Below are 18,923 nucleotides of genomic sequence, written 5' to 3'. Positions count from 1 at the left end.
CACTATCTTTCCGAAAAGACACAACCCTTCAGAAATGTCACAACCTTTCGCAAAAATCACAACTTTTCAGAAAAAATACAACTCTTCATAAAAGTCACAACTTTTCATTTTCCATATAAACCTTTTAAAACCCAACATTCCCATTGTCATTATTCTATAAACCCACTCTATAAATCAAGAGACCTTCATTCAATTTTCTTATTACTTGTTCTAATATATAGCCATGGAAGTAAACAAAGTAGAAGAAAATCTTGCCTCTCTTAATATTCCATCATCACAAAACCTTCATTTAACTGAAGAAAATATAAGAAATCAGTTGACACATGATGATGATCACAAGCATGGGAGGATGTTAGTGGAGGAATTAGAGAAAATAATTAGATACACATTCAAGAATCCCAACTTGTTGCATGAAGCTTTTACTCACTCTTCCTTCCAAGAAAACAGTAAATCATATGAGAGATTGGAGTTGTTAGGTAATTAGAAGTGGATCTAGGGCAAGTTAACCATCTACTGACTCTCTAGTCCAACTTATCTCGTTACTTTTCTTTTGACTTATTTTATATCACAAGCTTCAAAGTCTTTCTTTTTCTCTTAAACTCTGTGCTCACTCAATCAAATCTTATGCAGGTGACTCGATTCTAAATATGTTAGTAACAAAAAAACAATTTTTTGATTACCCTGATCTGCCTCCCGGAAGGCTAACAACGTTGAGATCAGCCAACGTAGATAATGAGAAACTTGCTAGAGTCGCCATCAAATACAATTTACATAACTATTTACGTCACAAGATGACTTTATTTGAAGGACAAGTAAGTACATTACAATAGACTCATCAATTCATTTGTACATTCTTTATTTGTTTTTATATATATTCAACTAAATTTGAAAAAAAAAAATAGTATATGAATTGAATTAATATTCAGTGGTTTGTATACAGAAATTTCTTCTAGTTTGGATCATCAATCGTCTGTAACGGAGAGTAAGCTAATGAATGTGGTGAAAGAAAAAGACGACTAACAAATTTCAAATAAAAATGTGTATAATAATTATAATACCTATAAGAACCAAAAGATTTAAGAAAGTGCAGTGCCTAATATTTAAAAATAAAACATAAATTTACGTTTTATGCATACTTTTGAGTTGTGAAAAGAGATAGTAGAAGGTGGTAACCTACACCAGTACAATTTACAAAAAGTACTTGGAATGTATGTGTCAATTTAAGTGAGAAATTTTTCTTTTGGTTTGTCCCAAAAAAAATAATTATCTATATATGTACGACAAAAATTTCAATTTTTTATTTTATCATTAATGAAATAACTTTTTTCCATGCAAATATATGTCTTTATTTGGACGATAAACTTTAAAATAAATTATTTTATAAAGTTGGTTCTTATAAGCCAAAGCACATTACATAAATAAAAATGGAGGAAGTATTAGATTTTATTTTTTCAAAGAGCTGGTTATTTTTGACAGGTAAAAGAATTCAAAGAGGCTATATTGGAGTACCCATTGCATTCACTAGGTCTCATTGATCCCCCAAAGACTCTTGCAGATATTGTTGAATCTTTGATTGGTGCCATCTCTATTGACTCCGATTGTATGAATACAACTTGGCAGGTATGGTTTAATTTTTTAATTTATATAATAATTGTTTATTATTGGAGATCTCTAAAAAAAAAAGAAATAATACATTGTATATTTTTATGACAGGTGGTTAGTTTTTTGTTGGAACCTCTAACTACTCCAGAAAAACTCGAGCTTAATCCAATTACAAAAATGTACGAGTTATGTCAGAAGAATGGATTGAAGACAGAATTTGTTGATAAATGGGATGAAAATGGAGAGTTTGAAGTTTTCGTTGATGAAATATTTGTGGGGAAAGGAAAATCAAGTGGGAAAAAAATAACTGCAAAAAATAGGGCTGCGCACAATGCATATTACCAAGTTCTTCGAATTTTGAGTGAGAAAGCCACTATTGATAATGATCAACATTGTGATGGAACGCAAAGCTGAAAATACTACTATCACAAAACTGCTAGTATTTTATATGAAATTTGCATAATTTGACTCGATGTTAACGTTTTCGATAAATTTCATCTTAATATTTTACCAACGAGTCAAACTTTGATGAGATGTCCATTCAAAATTTGCAATAGACGATCAAATATTGTAACAATTATCAAAATTCTCTCAATTAGATTAAATTTTATTGTTTACAAAGTCTACGTGTCTATAATTTATCTTACATTGTCATCATCGATATATCATTTACGATCACCGTAAATCTTGGTGATTAGAGGTTGGTTTTACATTATATATGCCACCACTGAAATTGCCTGCGTGCGAAAGAAAGAAATGAAAATCCTATATGACATGCTATTAATTTCATCGAGGTATGAAAGTAGTACATTTTGTAATTAGCATGACGATTTATATTAAGCACAATAATTCATTTAAATTTGAAATACTATCCTCCCTTCCATTAACAATTCATTAAAATTTAATTTCATTGGAAATAAATTCAAATAATTACAATATGAGTAGTGAATTTACTATTTTCTCCACTTCTCAATTTTTACCCCAGAGGGCAGACAAATGCTAACATAGTTAAACAAAAGGGACATTTATGTGTTCATATTCATTACTTCAAATACTCGCTAAAAAGTAAAATTTCTCGCTCCACTTAAAGCATGAACCCTTCTTTTGATCCTTGCGCTCCAACAACCCTATGCAATTAATTAATAGTCGTTATTCTTGTGTTTTTCCACTATCTTTTAAGTTTACGAGACACCTAAGAATACAAGCAATTCAAAGATTATTTGCATCTTTTCTAGCTAGATTATTAATAGTACTTGATACGACATAATCAACCCATTCCCACTCGAGAGAATACGTTCTTTTTGGAGAACCTGCAAACCTTCAACATATTTTGATCGATATCCTATTGGTGTTTACGACATTAAAATTACTTTCAACTTGTCATAAATGAAGAATTTATCAGCTAAGAATATCTTTCAATAAAAAAAGCTTTAATATTGTTCATAACAAAAAAATAAAAGGTGGAAATAGTAGATAAAACATTCCACAAATGAGTCGAAGTGTTTGATGTCTTTTTAGCATTATAGTAATACTTTAGCATCTTTACTTTATCATGTAATCTCTTAATCAATCGACCTCAGATATTGAATGTTTAGAACATATCAAAAAAGTTTTAGAATTTAGATTATTTAAGTTACGCAATAGACTCATCCCTTGTACGAAATTGTTAAGGAACCTATATTTTTCCTTTTACTTCTCTCCCGGAAAATGTCACGATCTGAAATCGGTCAATGATGGCGCCTACCATAAACCTCCCAGTAGGAAAGCCAAAACCCAAAACACGCGGAAGACAATAATTTTATAAGAAATAATAAACAAAAGCAGAAATAAAGATACAAAATGGGGATCATAGAATAGATATATAAATACGTTACAAAATATACAAAACGGGCACGACAGTGATTGAGAAAAAAAAATTATATAGACAAACAAATCCCTTGACCTTGTGTCACTGGTACAAGAGAATTTAAGTATAAAAAGGCTATATACATCATGTTTGTATAACCAAAATAAAAAATACAAAGAAAGAAAATCCACAAGTCTCCGGAAGCAAAAAGCTCACCATAATCTGAGTTTTTTACGGCCATGGGAGATCCAACGCTCATTGAGGGTGGTTCGTACAGGGAGTTGCATCAGAAAAAGATGCAGAAGTGTAGTACAAGTACAAAAACATGGATTAGTCAATAGATATGATAGTGCTAACAATAAGATTGGTAGGTAATTGTACGTAAACAACACAACCGGTGGAGAGAAAGGCAAACAATGCACCAAAACCATACAAGTCAATGAATCACAGACACACACCACACAAGAAGATGCGATGCACGTGTAGCCAATGAATGAATAAAGTATAAAGTTTAATAGGAATTATCTTGCTGGCTGTCCCATAGATCCCCAACGACAACTATGGTGTCACACTTCAAGCCTACACTTTGGACGTGGCCAGCAATCGAGAGCCATTGATGGTCCCAAAGTGAACCCTTGACTAACTCAAACATACACAAGCATCAAAACTAAAAAAAAAAAGTAGTAGTTTATAGGATCTCAAAACTATCTGAATATACAAGTATTAAATATTATTTTTTAAATAAAACATCTGAAATTGAATACTACAAACATACCACGACTATCTATCTATAAAAACTCTACTGTATAAGGATAGTTGTCAAGACAAGACCCGTGACACCTCAAAATGCTACAACTAACAAATCACAAAATTAGAGTCCTTCGAAACAAAGGAGGTCTCACCAAAAGCTGATGAACAACTGATGTGATCTCAATGAAACTCCTGTTGATGATTCTAAGTACCTAAATTTGCATCATGAAATGATGCAGATCGAATGTCATCAGTAGATTGAATGTACGAGTATGTAATAGGGATAAATAAAACATATAACTGAACTGAAAGACGAAAAGTAACTCAATTAAAATATAGTATAAATCACGATGAAAATCATTTAAGATCTCACTATAAGAATGCAATAATAGTAAATACTGAACTAATATATATATATATATATATATATATATATATATAGAGAGAGAGAGAGAGAGAGAGAGAGACATTTTACTTGATAGTTTTTCTAACAGACAACCATCACTATGATCCTCATGACGATACAATGTCTTACCTATGCTGCTAGAGCCATCCTATACCATGACAGAATATAAAACGCAACTGAACTGGTGGACTCACTAAAAAACTTTCTTGAGGTAGGTGGAGAGTCGCACATCTTGTGGTATGATCCTATCTATGTTGGATATGTAGTTTATGGGGGCTATGAGTTATCTAAACATTCCCTCAAATCTGTGCTCAATACTACAAAAATATATTATTGTATGCTCATGTAAAATAATCACTGGGTTGAGATAATTACTAAAAAAAAGCCAATTAAAGAGGTAACTGAACTGTACTCAATTTTTGTAAAATACTCTGAAAAATCTTTATACTTTTTGGAAAATAGTACTCTCTTTTCAATGTGAAAAAAAAAATACTTTCCTTAAGGTTAACTGAACTTCTCTTTATCTAGCTGAAATGTTTTTGAAAACTATTTAAGATCTTCTTAAAACTTTTCTCAATGTGAAAATAGTACTTTTGGACCCATTTATATTCCCTTAAGCTCTTCTCCAAAGATACATTAAGATACTCTTGAACTCACTTTAAAATTCCAAAATCAATGTAAGGAAAGTTACCGACTTGAAATAATTTTGGTAAAACTCAACATATAGGGTTCAGGTGGAACTATGTGCATGAATAATAATTCAAGAATTTAAATGCATAAAGTATCACAATCTCACAATATATGAATTTTATAAAGCTGAGGGCAGAACCCTAGCTTCAACTTGCTACTGACTGAATTGAGATGTAGGATGCGATAACGAACTAGTCCAACACAATGAATAACCTGACATACTTGGAAGAACAACGTTCTTGAAGGAGTTTGAAGAAGAACATGATAGGAAGGCTTTGAAACCCTAGCTTGCACTACTAAAAAACTGCCAAAAAATGACGATCAAATTAAAAGCGACGGATTGCGTCACTTTTTTGGTCAAAATTGACGGAAAAGCATCGCAGTCACTTCCATTGCTTTTTAGCTCGATGCTTTTCAAAAAGTGACGGACTGCGTCACTTTTTGACTCTTTTTTTTAGAATTTTTTTTTAACAAAAGTGACGGACTCCGTCTCTCTATTTTAATTTTAATTTTTTTAATTTCCAAATGGCGACGCCATCCGTCGCTTTTGTGGAAATTTTATTTTTGAAAATCCCAGAAAAGCAACAGACAAAAGGACCCTGTCCATCTCTTTTCTGGATATTATTATTTTGGAAAATCAAAAAAAGCGACGGACAAAACCACACTATTCGTCACTTTTTCTGCAAATTTTTTGACAGCAGGAACTGGCAGTTTCTGTTGCCCACCTGCAAATTCAATTCAATTCAATTATACATTATTCAGCCCAATCAAACACACAATTATAAACAATCTACACAAAATATAAAACAACAAAGTTAAAATAACAATCAAAAGTATCTAAATCACACTTTATAGACTAATAAAGTCTTTCAAAATTCGTTTCAAAATTTCATAAATGTCTAGAGATCTAAATTAGGGAGTCAAATCTACATAATCATCCTCATCATCACTGTCGTTGTCGGTGTTCTCGGGAGCCGAAGTAGTAGGTCGACGAGTGAGGTTCATCACTTGTTCTTTGATTCGCTGAACGGTCTCGCTCATGCTTCATTGTTCAGTTACTCTTCTCTGCTCCGACTCTGTCATTGCCGATGTAAGTTGTGCTCTTTGAGCCGACATAGCAGCAATCTGAACACTATCAAGTGCCTCGACTTGACGTGACGATCCAATCCTTTTAAGCCTGACTGGAGCCGTCTTACATCGTTTCGAGAGCCTAGACCATAGCATCTACCCTTGTGTGTCCCCCCTACCACTTTTTCTTTCCAAATCTGGGTGGATAGTTCAGGTGTCATTTCGACCAAACTATCTAGATTCTCAGCGACGTACTAATGAAACTCATTCTACATATTAAATATAAAAATTGACATCAATATATATACATATCATAAATATATTCACTATTAATATATATTATTCATATTAAATAACTTACAAAAGTTCGTTCGGCCCTTTCCTCCACCCACACATTACTCATTATCTTTTTTCCTGATATGAGTCTTCTTGAAAACCTCCGGCTCAATGGGAGTGTGTCCCAATTATTTTTCCTATAAATAAAAACTGAAATTTATAACAATATATATGAATCAACTAATTATTTATTTAAAAGTTTGAATTAGAACTTACTATCTCTCTTGTAATTGTTCCAACGGTGTTTGCACCTCCGGTGTGCAACGAGCCACCCTTAAGACTGCCTCTAGCCTTTTGAGCTTGTTCTGATATTGCCTTAAACTTGTCTGTGTTCCAATTTAGACCCAATTCATTAAAAACATGAGACAACATCCAATCCGGACGTTCAACACTATCCCGAACTTTCTTTAGCCAGCTAGACAGTCTTGCAGATGCCCTCCTCTCAAATGTGGTCGTAATGACCAAATTGCACCTCGGCTCCCAAGCACACATTGTTTGAAAAAAAATTGAATAACGTTAATTAGATCGATAGTAAAAAAAAGTAAAGTATACTAAACTTAACTAAAAAATATATACCTTAAATTCATTAAACATCGTTTAGCGTATACTGTTTGGAATCTCGCTCCAAGAGGGATAAGACTGTGTATAAAATCTTCTAACACAGTCTTTTAATGCCCAGGCAGCCACCTGCAAAACACATAATAAATATGTTAGTTCATGAATAATATATTAAAGTATAAGAAATAAATAAAATAAACTAACAAATAGATAACAAAACAAAATTATGATGATCCATCTGGCTCAATCATGACTCTACCAAGTCTGTCCTTCTGGCCAGGAGCTAGAGCAGGCATCTCATCATCTGGTGTAGCACTAGGTCTAGTTGTAGATGAGGGTGATACATCAGGATGCACAAAACATTGAGTCAATGGAGGCGTACCTATCATAGCATCTGACTACTCACTACTAGAATCTCCAATCCTCATGGCAGATAACTGAGGATATGTACCTGTGGGAGATGGAGTACCTACCGATAAGGGTCGTGCTCGACGAATAGCCTGTAAAGGTAGGTCCTTGTAGTGTCGTAAAGAAAATGCCTGTGAAGTAGAGGAAGCACCGATTGATCCACGGTAATTAGGATAATATTGTCGCGGATCCGCCGTACCAAACGAAACAACAAATAAATGAGTATCATGGCTGATGCGCTCTGGCGCAGAAGAAATAGATCCTGTAATATCCTCAGGATTTATAGGTCTCCTAGACTTCTTCTTTTTAGCATGTTTAGTCTGGCTAACTCCAAGATGCTCGCGATGACTATCACTGTCACTGCCTGATGACATATGTATGCAAATTTACATGCATAATATATATAAAAATTATAAATTAAATAAAATTAGCAAAATACACTAACTTACACACACACACACATATATATGTCATTCTACACTATTCCTCCTCGTTTGTTTCAATTCCATCATTCTCCCATTCTTCCTCCTCAGTTGTTTTATTTCCATTATCGTCCCATTCTCCGTCATCAAATGATTCATTTTCCTTATTCTCGAATATTTCTTCCTCAACATTCAGTATCTCATCATCAGATACTTCTTCTAATATGTGTTGATGATGTTGTAGTGTGGTTTTCAATTCAACATCAGCTTGTTGTTCAACAATTGCAACATCATTTTGATACGTCACATCTAAGACATTGTCAATTTCAATTCTTCCCACATGCTTACTTTTTATAACAACCCACCAATCAGATTTGTCTCTACACAATGAATATGAAGCGTAATACACTTGTTTAGCATTTTGTGCAATGATAAAAGGATCATAACTTTTGTATTTCCTGGTGTGCTTAACTTCAATTATATTATGTTGATGGTCCATCTTTGTGCCTCTATGTGATGGGTCAAACCACTCACACCGAAACAATACAATCTTCTTCTTAGGCCAATCTGAATACCTCACTTCAATAATGCAACCATTAACATAACAATGAATTCTATCATATGTCAATCCTAACTTGGAAATCAAATGTTTTGCCTAATAGAAGTTCTTAGGTATGTTAAACTCTGGATTAGCCAGTTCACCCAAAAGATCAACCATTGAGTCCATAGCCGCATTAGGAACATTCCAATCTGATTTAATATTCATTAATCTAACCACAACTGATAAGGCAGAATGTGGAGTACTCCCTTCACATAGTGGACGACTAGACTCTTTTAATTGGTCATAGAAGCGTCTTGCTTCTTCATTAGGAGCTTCATCAAAATATTGTTCCGGTTCCATCCCACATTGAACCCCGAAAGCATCATTGATCATTTCATGAACCCTATCATGTTCAATCATATCATGTTCAACCTTAATTTGACCATGTGGTGAAACCATATTATATTCATCCACATGCTGAGAATTATAAAACATACCATCCAATCCATCTCTTTCTCCATGATCAATCCATACAAAATATCTAGGCTTAAATCCATTACGGTACAAATGAACCATAACTGTATCTGGTTTAAAAATTTTAATCACTTACATGCACTACAAGGACACCTAACCAATCCATTATTCTTGAAAATGTCAAGTGTCATTGTATGTTCAATAAATTCTCTAACACCGTCAATAAACTCAGGTTTCAAACCAGCACCAGTTTCATAATGCATATTATACATCCACAAACGATGATCCATCTACAAAAATATAGATATTCAAATATATTATAAATTAAATTTAATAATAATTTTACTACATTAATTCATTGTTAATATGTATTTATAATAATTACTTAATAATTCTAATTAAGTTCAATTACTACATTAATTCAATATCTAAAGTATATTCAAGTTCAATTTCTAAATTCTAGTTCATATTATAAAAGTTATTAGTTATATATAAAGTGCAAATCCAATAATTAGTTATATATTCAAATTCTAATTAAGTTCAATTAGTTCAAGTTCTACAAAGTTAAAGCTTAATTAATTAATCAATACTAATTAATTAAGTTCAACAACATTTCAAGTTCATACTCCTAATTAAGTTCAATTTATAGTAAATTCAAGTTATAATTAATTATAAGTTCTAATTAAGTTGTAATTCAAATCCCTAAATTTCCAAATTCAAACTAGCTAGCTAGTGTCCCAAATTCAAACTATTAGTCCTAAAATATCAAATATAATTCAAACTAGTCCTAAATTCCAAATTCAAACTAGTCTTAAAATCACAAATTCAAAGTACTCCTAGAATTCAAAAATCAAACTGGTGAGTGTTAAAATCCCAAATTCAAACTATTAGTAGTCCTAAAATCTCAAATATAATTCAAACTAGTTCTAAATTCCAAATTCAAACTAGTCTTAAAATCACGAATTCAAAGTACTCCTAGAATTCAAAAATCAAACTAGCTAGTGCTAAAATCCCAAATTCAAAAAAATCTCAAATATAATTCAAACTAGTCCTAATTAATTCCAAATTCAAACTAGTCTTAAAATCACAAATTCAAAGTACTCCTAGAATTTAAAAATCAAACTAGTGCTAAAATCCCAAATTCAAACTATTAGTAGTCCTAAAATTTCAAATATAATTCAAACTAGTCTTAAAATCACAAATTCAAATTAGTTATATATAACCTTCAAGTTCTAAGTTCAATTAGTTCAAGTTCTAAATTCAAGTTAATTAATATCTAATTTCTAAACTTAATTATATATAAACTTCTAATCCATGAATTGGTTATATTCAAGTTCAAGTTCATATGAAAGTTCTAAAATTAACCCTCATATATTCATTCATGACATTCAAACATTCAACATATATATTCATGATATTCAAACTTCATCAATACTAACTTCTAACTTCAAATTAACAATTTACTAACTAACAATCATCAAATTTACAAAAATCCCAATTCACAATCAAATTAAAGAATTTCATATTCAAACTAGTATTTAAATTAAAAAAAACCCTAATTCATTTGCTAACAAATACAATCAATCATTCAATAAAACACAAACTCAATAACTAATTAACAAAATCAAACATTATACCACAAATTGAAAAAAATTAAAAACTAATTTGATGAATCCTAACCTTAAATTAAAAGAGAAAGAGACAATGGAGAGGGAGGGCGGCAGCAGCAGCGGCGGCGTCGGTGGCGGCGGAAGCAGCATCGGCGATTTGGGCGATTTTAGAGAGAATTTAGTGAGAAGGAACAGAGGAAAAATGGGTAAAATCGCATCTGGTATGCAGATATTTTTAAAAAAGCGACGGACAGCGTCTCTATGTCCGTCGCTTTTTTTAAAAAATGTTTGACCAACATTTTGTCCAAAAAGTGACGGACTAAGAGACACTGTCCATCGCTTTCTTAAAATATTTGACCAGATATTTTGACCAAAAAGCAACGGACATAAAGATGTCGTTCGTCGCTTATTTAAAAAATAATTAAACAATTAAAATTAATAAAAAGCGACGGACAGTGTGACTTTTTTTTAATTTATAAATAATTATTTTTAATATAAAGCGACGGACTGCGTCGCTATTTATATAAAATAATTAATTATTGATTATATATATATTTGGCGCAAAAATCCGCGAAAAAAGCGACGGACTAAGAGATGCCGTCCGTCGCTTCTTGTAAAATAATTTAAAAAATAATTTTTTTTATTTAAAAGCGACATACGGTGTGGCAATTGGCGTCGCTTTATGGAGCCACGTCGTCCGTTGCTTTTTGGCAGTTTTTTAGTAGTGTTGAAGGAAAATGAACAAGAAAACCATTTTTGAGATTTTTGAATTAGTTTCTTGAAAATCCTATGGTCAAGAATTGAGATTTCTATTAAATATTCATGCATATATGAAGAAATTTGAGTTCGAAAGAATGAAATTCTTTGATAAGGATTTACGTTGAAAAAGAATCATGAAAAAAGATTTGAAATAATCTTGCATGGAAATCTTATGCTTTGATTTTGTTCCTTAGGGTTAATGACCGGTAGATTTGCACTCATTTGAGGCCGATTTAGCTAAACAATTGGCTTCCTAAATGCCTAATTATGTCCTATTCTAATGATATTTTAATGATTTGAAGCTATGAAGGCTAAAGGACAAGGCAAGGATGAATGTTTGAAAGAATGACCAAAAGTGTAAAAATAAGTGTAAAATTCACACTGTTGATCCCTAAACAAGAAGGGAAGATCGCCTAACGGGTATGACCTTGCCCAAATTGGCAATGCACAACACTTGCAATAATTTAGGCAGGTCAACAAACTTCAAATGGAAAGGCGACTCACCGAATAAGAAAGGTGAGCAGGTTGACCATCGCCAAAAATGATAGCATAAGGAGAAAAATTGAAGGCTTGAAAGGCGAACAAGGTGGTACTTGGTAATACGCCGAATGTGAAAGGCAGAGTCGAACGAGTTCGCAAACTGGGTTCAAACACTTGATGCCTAGAGCAAGAAAAAGGCGAGTTGTAGAGCAATTGACGATCCATCAATTGTGATTGGTGAGCTTGACGAATGTCACCAAATGAGTAGCATATTGAGTTTTGGGACAAATTTTGGGAAACTATAAATAGACCAAAGAAGAGAGAAAAGGTAGTTCGTGTAGGTGGGAAAAAGTTGTAAGATTGTGGGAAAAGTTCTGAATATTTTTAGAGAGAAATAGTGTATCTTGTGAGATCACTTTCTAGTTTTTGGGGTTTTCAACTTTGTTATTAAAATTGATAAATTGAAGTTCAATCTAAAGTGGGATGACTTATGATTACTTAATTTCATGTTACCCATGGCTACTTTCATGAAATGTATATTTTTTTTGCTCTTTGTGATGGGTGGTTAAAACCTAAGATATAAGGGTGGAATTATGGGGTTGGGTGTTGATTTAATGTTGTGGGTTTCGTGTTATGTTCTATTTTTCTGTTGCTCATACATGAATTTGGGCTAATTAGCATGGGTTTAACTTATGGATTAAGATTACAAACTTAATTCATACTTCCAATCTCCGATCGATGCTCGAAAGAGATTGATTGGGGTGGGCAATTAGTCCGATACTATCAATTTAGTTAGTTTGATGTCTATAACTTGCTTGAAAATAGAGGTAATGAGTCGGATCTATTTGCCCTATTTATGCACAAAAGAGAGAATAAAACAAGGTATAATGTTGTTTAGTATAGTACATAGATGAGATTGAAAGGAAATTCTATGAAAGGATGCTATGAGATCGAAAAAATATTAGTGTCATTGAAGATGACCCAGCCTATTCATCAAAGTTTATCACTTTAGAGCAACACAATTACCCTTACGTTACATTAATTTCCAATTCCGCACCCCTAGATTACTTGTTACTTCTTGAATTTTATGAAATGTTAGTTTAATTGAGACCATTTATAACCAAATCCTTTTTATTAAATTGGTTGAATCGGCCACCCACTTTTTTTGACTACTACAAATGAATGATTTTACAATAAAAGTTTCTTGATAGAATTCTCTATGATATACAGGTCTCTATGGGATTCGACCCCGACTCTTAGTTTGGTATATTTATTAACAATGACTGTTGACTCTTTTAATTGGTTTTAGACAGTATATTTAAGCGATATAAAAAATGGTGCCACTGCCGGGGAATGGTGGTTGAGAATTCTATTTGAAAAATTAGTTTGTAAATTTATTTAGTTGTAGTAGATTAATGCTTTGTAATGTTGTTGGATGATTTGTAGGTCTAGTAAAATGAGTTTCCATGGTAGTGAGAACGATAGTCACTATGATCAAAATGACAACATGGGTGATTTGAATTATATACATGTAAATATCATTCAAACCACGGGAGCCATCCAGATACCTCCCAAAGCCGGGAGGGTGGTATTTCATGTAATTGGAACAATGCTACATTTGCACCAACTACGAGGAATATTTAGGGGCTTAGCACATGAGGATGCCCATGAACACCTTCAAAATTTTGTGAAGGTGTATGGGTCGTTTTTGTTCAAAAATACCTCACAAGAGTCCGTGAGGTTGAGGTTATTCCCGTTCTCTTTGACAGGTGAAGCTACAAGATGGTTGGAGAAATTGCCAAATGACTCTATCACTTCCTGGGAGGAGTTGAATGAAGCTTTATTGGAGAGATTATTCCCCCTCCCCCCCTCAAAGATGGTAAAACTTCAAAGCCAAATCCAAAATTTGAAGCAAATTGGAGGTGAACCTCTACATGAGACTTGGTTGCGGTTCAAGAAACTAATTTTGCAATGTCCACCACATGGTGTTCCAGACAATGTTCCATTGCAATACTTCTTATTTAGCCTTGATTCAGTCAATAAAGGTGTGGAGCTAGTCATAAAGAGGAATAATAAGGCAGCCAAATGAATTAGTAACCTTGTTGCAAATGACATGATCAAAGTTAACCGAGCATGACATACTAGGAAAGACCAAGTTTATACTCTATTACTAAGCTTGAGTAAAGAAAAAATCGATAAGGACAATGAACGAGATGAAACATGGCCAAAATAATGACCCAACTTGATTTGTTGTCCAAACTTGTCATGGGAGGTGGACTTAAATCGCTGAATGCAGTTGGAACTAATAGTGGGAAGTGCCTAGATGATGCCATTTTTGAGGCATTATACAGTGAAAAAGTTCAATATTTGGGAAACCAAATGGGCGATTCTCACCCAAATTACCAACGATAATGTGGGAACCAAGGTTGGAATAAGGAGAGAGAGAATGTTTGGAAAGATAGGTGAGGTTGAAATTAGAGAGATAGGGAGGCTGACAAAGATAGATATGTCCCACCCCATGATCGTCAACGACCAAAGGACCCAGCTGGGCTAGAAGGAAACTGAACCAAGGAAATGCTCACAAGGATCTTCAACAAGGTTAATGAGTCTGACAAAATATTGAAGGAATTGAAAAATGACTTCTCCACTTTATCTCAAATGGTAACCTTTCATTCGGTATCTATCAAGCAACTGGAGACCGAATTGTGCCAGATCTCCACCCATCTCAATCCGAGGCAAAAGATAATATTGCCTAATGAGAGCGTCCCTAATTCAAAAATTGAATGTTGACGAAATGAGAACTATGTACTGCCATGACATTAAATAAGACACTTCTTGGAAGGCAACCCAAGTCTTTACTATTGTTGTATTACTTTCAATAAAGTTTATTATGAGTGTAGATTGAAAAGAAGTTAAAGTGTTATAAAGGGAACATTAGGCGATGCCAAAACCATCACAACGATCTGCCAAAGGCGTTGAGTGGACTCATTCTTGTCCGTCTTCAAAACTAGGAAATATGGAAAAGCTTACTTTTAATTTAGGTGATTTGAGATCCAAAAGGCGATCCACCTAAGTACACTATGTCGACTCCATCGTGTCCGTCGAATCAACATTCAGACTTGGTGTTTGTTCAGGCCTTTTCGGCGAGCTTCAACTCCAGCTGGCGATCCACCGAACACACTTGCGACATTATTCGTGACTGTCGAGTGTCCTTTGTATAATAAGTCCAAGGGTCTTTTTCAAATTCAAGAAGAAAACCATTTGCCATTTTTGAGACCTTTTCTTCCATTTGTTTGCAATACCATATTTGAGTGTGTGAGCATCCTTTGTGTGTGATTATTGAGTACGTGGAGTACATTTTCTTGCTCGATTTGTTAACCCAGCCCTAATCTCCCTTTTTTCTAGTTTTGCTTCTTATCGAGGCTGGTTTTCTATTTTCATTCATATTTTGAGACTTAAGTTGAGTTTAATGTATGGGCATTAGGCCAGGTGATGCATGTTATTGTTAGATTTCAATGGGTAGTGCCATAATGACTGTATTGAATTGTGCCCATGAATTGATTGTTATTTTTCTTGCCTAAAACTTGATAAACTTGCTTATGTTGGTTGAATATTTATATTTTGTCGGTCTTGGTTGAATTTGATATGGGTAAAGTCTGAGTAACCCAATATTGACCCGATTGAATGATTTTTCCCAATGATAGATAGAGTGACATGTTTCTTAAGAGCAAATCATCAATTTGAGCAATATTTTGTGATATCTAGGGGATGTTTGATCGAGTACCCATGGGTTGATAAGCATATGGGTGGACTATAATGTTGTGGGAAACTTGCATGTGTTGCGTATGTTGGGTTTGTCTGTGAAATTAGGCACTAGGCTGAGAACCACCTGTTTGGCAGGCTTGTCTTAGCTTGCCAAGGCGGTTAGGCGAATCGCCGAGTAAGCCCGAGCTCACCTTCTTGAATGAATTGGTGACCTTAGGTAATGTTCCATTCGGTGAAGTTGTCTTAGTTCCCCAAACCCACTCGGTATATCCCCGAGTGGAAGTGGGCATCATTCTTGATGTCTGTTTCTTTTCATTTTGCGCTATCAATTTCGGCAAACTTATCTTGGCTTGCTGAAACTAACTTGGCGATTTACCAAGTTGGAATTGACTCCCCCACTGTACCTTAATTCTTTGATAATTTCTTCTGTCCAATTCGGTGAGCTTGTCGGAGCTCTCCCATCCTATTACGTAGACTGCCTTCTCATTGGGCGTGCCTTAGGACATTTTTGAACTATGCTTAAAGTCGAGTTTGATTTAACCTAACTTGTAGTGATTCTAACCTGGGTCAGTAACCCTACCCTCATCTAAACACCCTCTAGCATACCTATTGCACTACCCTGAGAGAGGTTCTTTCACACACCGCTCATCCTCAACAATAGTAAATCTCTTGCCGGAACCATCTTTCATCGGTACAATATCTCTAGCCGGAACCATTTCCCATCTACTTTATATGAAATCACTAGTAGGAACTAGTTCCCATTGACTTATTATCAATTCACTAGCCGAAACCATTTCCCATCGGCTTTATATCACTAGCCACAATAATTTTCCATCAACTTTATTTCACTAGCTAGAACCATTTCCCATCAGCTTTATATACCTCACTGGCAATGACCTCGGCATCATAAACCTTACCGAAAACGACTTCGACATCAACCATCACATGTCCCATCATGACGTTTAATGATCAATGCACACAAGTAATATCACACCACATGAAAGAGACAACAATTCATGCAATTCAAGTCTACAAATAATGCTATCAAGCATTGCATCAATAAATCATTAAAGGTTACAACAAGGCAATTCACATCGCCATGTTTATCACATAGCATTTGCAATGTAACCCCTTTTTATTCGTTAAAACTTATCAAGTGAACAATTAACCGTTCACCTCATTCTGATTACTCCCAACACACAAGCAACGAAGAGAATACACGAATTCTACTAGAATACAAGGTTTAGGAGATCACTTGCCTTAAATAAATCAATAATCACTCTAAGAGTTGAGTCTTCCCTTTCCAAATCATTTCCAAAGCCACATTATTTATATACAATCAAGTATTCACCATCACATTCTGGAAAATTAATACCCACATCAATTAATTAGATAAATGGAACAATCAACTCAAAACCAAATTTCAAAAAGGAGGTTTCAATCTGAAACATAGTACTTGAAAACATTACTCAAGCTTTGAGGAACTCATAGGGAAAAATCATCTAAAAAAAGGACTCGAAAACACCTCACGATCTCCATTTTATCTAAGATCTTAAGTTCTTGAAAAATCTCACTACTTACCAATCAAAATCTCATATTTTAATGTTAAAACCCATAAATAATCAAACAGAAATGACGGTTTGGGATCATGAAACCTTACCCAAATTACTTAGCACAAGAAAACCTTTCCAAAATCCCCACCAAGGGTTCCGCAAACTCAAAAATGGAAAATAGGGCTCAAGCCCAAAAATGGCAGGTCAAAACCTCCTCTTAGATGTCGCTAAGCGACCAGTGGTTTGCAAAAGTGTACCTCACTAAAAGCTTGGGCATCACAAAAGTGAAGCTTCATTCGCTACAAAGGTCAATTAAGTGACAAGGTCTTCTATTAAGCGGAGGTCGCTTAAGATACATAACCTATGCAAAAGCAAGGCCTACAACACTAGAAAATAGAGACAACTTTCAAATATTGAAAGGACCCTCTGTATTTGATCAGAACCTAGTTCCCAAACCCACATATTCAAATCAATTGTACTCGATGTTCTGAACTAAATGGGACCGTCAAAAAATGAATTTGAGATCTCCTTGACTAGACATCCGTGAAAATCACAAGAAATTAAGTCAACACCTAAAAAGGATAAAACAAGCTTGGGACCTCTCAAAAATAGATCAAGACCTCACTTAGGCCTAAAATCATCCGACGAATACAATGGAACTCTCGGAGTTCTTATTCAAGTATATGGTACTAAAGTCAACCCAAAGGATAAAATTCCACAAATTCAAAACTTAGGATCTCAAATCCTGAAAAAGGCTCCAAATCATAAACCTACAACTCCCACAGATTAAATTTCACCTTTTGGGACTTATGGAATCGACAGAAATCCATTCTGACACTTGAAACTTCAAAAGACACCGTAAACCACTTTCTTAACAACTTAGCCTTTCAAACTCAGAACTTACAATATTCTCAACTTGGAACTCATAGTTTGAAACTAACATCCAAAACTCAAACATAAAAGACTTGGGTTCGATAGCGGGATTACAAAACCAGGTCAGTACAAACCAAGTAATAGATGTCGTATCTTTCACTTCGTGTTCCTTATGTGAGGAGTGCCATTTTGTCTATGTGGACTGGAAAATATTAGGATGTATGTGCCTTTTTCCTCATCTAGGCAATCCTCCATTAGTTAAGATGACTCAAATTTCATGTTTTCATCCAAGCCTAATGTAAAAAAATGTTTCGAATGAGGTCCAATATGCCTAAACTCTAAAGCAACATTATTTACAATATTCTCACTTTTGTTCTCCTTCTCAAAATCGACGCTAAGGAATAAAGTATAACTGAATGGTTGGCATACCTCTTTTTGCTCAAATAAATCCATAATGTAAGCCTAATTCTCCACTTCATTCCTCGCCTACCAACATCACAAATAGCATAAGAGTTATAATAAATGTTTAGGGGAGTGTCATAGAGTTAGGTAAACCATTTTCAACGCCATCTTGACCATCACATATAAGAAATATAAGACACTTGATATCCAAGAGGGGTCCAGCACAATACTTACAAGGATAACTATCGCCCAACAACCACTTATCCCAATCATCCATATCAATAAGAGTATCAACATATTCAAGGAAAAAATAATTTGCACATAAAATAAAAAATAAAAACATAAATAGATAAAAAAAATTATAACCTCAAAAAATATTT

At 34.0% G+C, this 18,923-nt stretch overlaps 1 protein-coding gene across 1 annotated transcript; it reads left to right on the top strand.

Moving 5' to 3' along the window:
* The first annotated feature begins 223 nt into the window (after positions 1-223).
* LOC125868697 (ribonuclease 3-like protein 3) lies at positions 224-2,016 on the top strand. The gene is made up of 4 exons (XM_049549289.1): positions 224-476; positions 631-812; positions 1,477-1,620; positions 1,714-2,016. Exons 1-4 carry the CDS (start codon positions 224-226, stop codon positions 2,014-2,016), a joined length of 882 nt encoding a protein of 293 aa, XP_049405246.1.
* The last annotated feature ends 16,907 nt before the right edge of the window (positions 2,017-18,923 follow it).

The sequence above is a fragment of the Solanum stenotomum genome, chromosome 6 (assembly GCF_019186545.1).
Source record: "Solanum stenotomum isolate F172 chromosome 6, ASM1918654v1, whole genome shotgun sequence".
Lineage (NCBI taxonomy): Eukaryota > Viridiplantae > Streptophyta > Magnoliopsida > Solanales > Solanaceae > Solanum > Solanum stenotomum.
The sequence above is the reverse complement of the archived record's forward strand: the minus strand, read 5'-3'. Positions and strand labels throughout refer to the sequence as shown.

Excerpts from the sequence above, each read along its gene's own strand:
- LOC125868697 (XM_049549289.1), top strand. The coding sequence starts at position 224 with ATGGAAGTAAACAAAGTAGAAGAAAATCTTGCCTCTCTTAATATTCCA. Across the intron at positions 813-1,476 it reads TGACTTTATTTGAAGGACAA|GTAAAAGAATTCAAAGAGGC; the intron begins GTAAGTACATTA and ends TATTTTTGACAG. Across the intron at positions 1,621-1,713 it reads GTATGAATACAACTTGGCAG|GTGGTTAGTTTTTTGTTGGA; the intron begins GTATGGTTTAAT and ends TTTTTATGACAG.